This window comes from Ciona intestinalis, unplaced genomic scaffold (assembly GCF_000224145.3).
Source record: "Ciona intestinalis unplaced genomic scaffold, KH HT000074.2, whole genome shotgun sequence".
In the NCBI taxonomy this organism is placed as follows: Eukaryota; Metazoa; Chordata; class Ascidiacea; order Phlebobranchia; family Cionidae; genus Ciona; species Ciona intestinalis.
Genome location: NW_004190396.2, coordinates 164,364 through 169,061, shown reverse-complemented (window position 1 = coordinate 169,061; position 4,698 = coordinate 164,364). Strand labels below are relative to the sequence as shown.

At 39.8% G+C, this 4,698-nt stretch overlaps 1 protein-coding gene and 1 long non-coding RNA gene across 2 annotated transcripts in view; one reads left to right on the top strand and one right to left on the bottom strand.

Annotated features, from left to right (window-relative positions):
- LOC108950242 (low-density lipoprotein receptor-related protein 1B-like) overlaps nt 1-3,478 on the bottom strand; it is a 5,347-nt gene extending 1,869 nt beyond the window's left edge. The window contains exons 1-7 of the mRNA XM_018815412.2: nt 3,000-3,478; nt 2,484-2,645; nt 2,135-2,240; nt 1,664-1,848; nt 1,070-1,192; nt 599-721; nt 127-246 (exon numbers count right to left, since the gene is read on the bottom strand). Coding sequence (XP_018670957.1) covers nt 127-246; nt 599-721; nt 1,070-1,192; nt 1,664-1,848; nt 2,135-2,240; nt 2,484-2,645; nt 3,000-3,096 — 916 coding nt within the window. The 5' untranslated portion in view covers nt 3,097-3,478. The remainder of the gene's footprint in view (nt 1-126; nt 247-598; nt 722-1,069; nt 1,193-1,663; nt 1,849-2,134; nt 2,241-2,483; nt 2,646-2,999) is intronic.
- LOC113474998 lies at nt 2,652-4,692 on the top strand. The gene is made up of 3 exons (XR_003396723.1): nt 2,652-3,176; nt 4,009-4,234; nt 4,485-4,692. It is a non-coding gene; the product is annotated as an uncharacterized LOC113474998 (long non-coding RNA).
- Nucleotides 4,693-4,698: the final 6 nt, after the last annotated feature.

The window sequence follows — 4,698 nt, the reverse complement described above, 5'->3', positions numbered from 1 at the left end:
AATGGTAGCAGCGTCGAGCCTTGAACCCATTACCTCTATAGGTTACAGGCAGGCGCGCTAACCACTTGGTCATGGTGCTATACATAAACATCCGCCCAAAGCCTCTTATATGTACAGTAAACTTACCAAAGCCTCTCCTACGCACAGTAGAACCTCCTGGGCCCGTGCAATGAAACCCCCCAACAACGTTCGTACAATTTGCGCCAACAGGACATGAATGCCATCCCGTAGCGCATTCATCAACATCTGTGGGTCAATAATGTTTAACACAAACTGTTGTTGCTATATTATAATTCTAAAACAGCTTCAACCTTACACAATAAACATTTACATTCAGTTTATTATTTTAAATGTATCTATAGCTGAACTAATTATTTCTAGAATAAATGGCTTATTAGTTGTTATATATTAAACAAAGACATTCAAGAATTTCCTTTTATTTGTTATAATTGTTACGAATACATAGTAAACTTCAAGATATCCTATCATGGTGCTGAATCCTTTAAGGCCCCTTTATTAGGTTATGATATTTCATCATATTATTGCGAAATGTTAGTTATTTTATCATATTATAACATCATTATTAACGTAACCTCACCAATGCATTCACCAGGCAACCCCCTCCCTGTATATCCTGCCTTGCATTTACAAACAAATGATGTTGATGACTTGATACACGTTGCTGCTTCGTCACACATCCCTGTTCGGCAAACTGTTGAGTCTGTGGGTAAGTTGAAGTATTAATCCTTATAACAGAGCTAAACTTTCTTGCAAAATAGAAATTTTTGGACATATAGTCTGTATAGCACATATAATGGCACACTCAGGAAAGTTAAGGGGGGCAAAAACAATAACCTACAAAGTTACATATGTGGTAACTTGTTCTTGCCCCCTCGTGCGAGGATAAATAAGTTACATTCGTGGTAACTCGTAAGCGGGCGCGAGGTGTATGAAACAGAAAACCCGTGTTATAACAACCGTGGTTACCCGCCATGCGAGGATACATAAGTTATATTCAAACTTCATTACATATAATGTTACATATTTGACAGCCCACCACCAAACCCACCACTTTCACAGTGATCACCAGTGAAACCCGCTTTACATTTACATCGATACTTTTTGAACCCATCTCGAACACAAGTTCCGCCATGTTTGCAATATTCCTCATGATCACTACATTTGTCAAAGTCTGGTTGGGAATAAAAGCTTATGTGAGTTTATTTATGTATTTTGGTTGCAAGTTCAGTTCAACTTTGGTAGTCACTTATGGGTTGTCGACATAATTTTATGTGTTAATCGTTAAAACCAAGATTAGGAAACATGGGATATTGTCCGCTAATGATATCCATCTTACCCCACAAGATTATACACTATTTTTTATCTGGGCGTAATGGCCCAAATCTGGCCAATTCTTGATAGGACTTCATCCATATAGAATATTTTATTAAAGTGGAGTAAGATGGGACATCCTTTTATTCTATTTTCTTGTCTCATTTGGTAGTAAACAAAGAACATTCAAAGAATTATAAAACCGTGTCCTTATAAACCGTTGTTAATTGTTTAAAATACAATCAGGATATTTGAATATTATGTGCTAAAGGTGTATAGCCTTACCCCACCCTACTATATGTGCTATATTGAATAACCCTTGCTATATAACCTGCACAGAATGTGATGGAGAACACGGAGCCAGGGTTTGATGTTGGCTGGGTAAGTTGAAAGGTTATGAACATGGTTGGGGAGTTAATGTCAAGATGGTCGCCGTTGGTTGTGTGGGTTTGCTTTCCTTTCTCTGTTATGGTGATTCCCCCTTCTATCTCTCCAATGCCTTGAACTATGACGTCTCTGTGAATGGAATAAAGGGATCCTGGGTTCGAATCCAGGCCAGGGTTGGAGAACTAGGGATCCTGGGTTTGAATCCAGGCCAAGGTTGAAGAACCAGGGATCCTGGGTTCGAATCCAGGCCAGGGTTGGAGAACCAGGGATCCTGGGTTCGAATCCAGGCCGGGGTTGAAGAACCAGGGACTCTGGGTTCGAATCCAGGCCGGGGTTGAAGAACCAGGGATTCTGGGTTCGAATCCAGGCCAGCGTTGGATAACCAGGAATCACGATCGTTTGGTTTGTCACTTACTTCTCAACTTTTAGAATTCCATTATCGTTTGTTTTTGCCGAGTTGCCAATAATAAGAGCTGAAGGTTTTTCACCAATGTCAAAATCGTGGAAGGTTAAACGATAACCTAAAGGAAATTCTAGTTAGTTCGTAAGTGGTTTTGTTTTTTCGGTTATTGTAAAGGGGTAAATAGTATTTACAGTTATACAATTTTTTTAATATTCTTGGTTTACTACCAAATTGCACGAAAAAGAGAAATGTCCCATTTTACCCCGCTATACTGTACACGCACCTGCGACTCGCCTCATTCCCATAAAGTAGGTATACACACCCTCAAACCTTACACACACATATATGCTTACACACATACCTGCAACCAACCGTCCCTCTTTCCCCGCATCCACCACCCAACCCTTCCTACCCTCCATAACACTGGGTGTAGACCTTGGATAGCATGGTGAAGATACGGCTCCGCATGGTGACGTAAACTTGATCCTTTCGATGGATTGTGGGTTGCTGCAGTTAAACGTGTCTGTGATATTACGTCATATTACTACTACCTCATCAATTACGCCAGGTTACTACTACGTCATGTTAATTCTATACGTGATCAAATACCTCCGGTTACGATACGTCATCAAAAAATTGTCCCTACGTAATTAGTTACGTCACCACGTACGGGGTTTAATGGGTATATCTATATAATGCTATCATGTTACTACGTCACTATGTCCCATCTTCCCCACCCCACTATAACGTGATTTATTATTCACCCTTCTCTATAACAGAGCCATGAACTACTGGGTTGAAGCATGCAGTAGCTAACGGACTTTGCCACGGCGTCAGACTCTACGATAACACAGGCCATGCTACCGTATATACTTACCAACCACATTGAACAACGGTATATGTTCTCCTTGGTAAATACTCGCAATAATCCCAACGGCCAGCAATGCAACAACAGTCCAATAATTCCAATCCATTGCCTAAAGTTCCTAAGCTATGATAAGGAAATTACTTTATGTTCTCGTGCGTGTCCTGAATTCTCACTACCCTAGTCAAGGTACGTCGCCCGTTACACCGCAATTACCAAAAGCTGCCGTTCAAAATCAGGCCTTGTTATTTAGTGTTAGTTTACCCGTAGCTCTGGTGTCTGGTCCTACTCATTTAATCTTTTGTGTATTGTAGAGGTAGTTGGCTTTACAATTCACACATTTCTTTGCCGTTCTCACATCAGGTATATAGAGTAACCGGCAGTCGGAACGTTTAGATATTGTGTAGTAGGGTGGGGGAAGACGGGACACCTTTAGCACATAATATCTAAATATCCTGATCGTTTTTTTAACAGTTAACAACGGTCTATGGGAGTTGTGAGGATACGGTTTCATAATTATTTAAATGTTCTTTGTTTACTAACAAATGGGACGAGAAAATAGAATGAAAAGATGTCCCATCTTCCCCCACACTACTATAATTTATCATCACACACGTGGTAACTCATAAGCGGGCACTGCGGTTGTGGTGCAGTAGTCGCTAAACACGCTACGGGTAAAACTGTATAAGAAAAAAATAAATAAAAGCGTGACTGGTAAACCGAACATACGAAGTTATGCCTCAGCCACTTTAAAGTTTACCTCAGCAAACCATATGCTTACAGTGGAGTGACAAGAATACTGTTTATTAATTGATTGGCGTTTTGGAAGTTATTTGTTCGCTTTGGTGACGCCATAAACATTATAATTCTAAAATTGCGACAATGAAATACTTTGTTGAGGATTTTTGGTTTCTGTGATGTCTCAATATGTTACGTCAAAATACGTATTCTATATTCATACTTTAAACTAATAATCGTGTTTGTTTATCATTAATGTAACTTATTTACCTTCGCATGGCAGACAACGACAGTCGTTATAACACGGGTGTCTGTTTTATACACCTCGTGCCTTATTACAAGTTGTGGGTGATCGTTTATACGACTGACAATTTGGACAACCCAATAGTGACCACCGGGTTGGAGCAATTGCCGTTAAGTGTCTTGCCCAAGGACACATACGCCCACAATGGCAGCACAGCGACGAGCCTCGTGTATCCAAAGGACATCAACTTAAAATACCGCCGCAGGTGCGATTCATATATCTTTGTTTATTATATATAGCTGTCTTTCGTGCGTCTCTTGATTTTCTCACACAACTTAACTGGATAAATCTTGTTTTGCAACACGCAGCTGTTTTTGTAACGTCACACCTAACTTCTGTTACATCACAGCCCGCTTTTGTTTTGTTACGTCACAGCTTACTTTTGTTACGTCATAGCTTTAACTTTTGTTACGTCATAGCTATAACTTTTAATACGTAACACCTTGCGTTTTCAGTCTAGCTTGGAATGAAGTTTTATACCAACTGAATTTCGGATCATAATTAAATAACAAACAATGAACCGGAAACTCCTCGTCAAACCGATTGTCTCATAGATGATGGAACAATAGAGGCATCCGATACCTGGTTGTGACGTCATAAAGTATAGGGCGGAGGAATATTTCAATAATAAGTTCTAAATATTGGCGGAATTGTTTTTCTGGAAGTTTT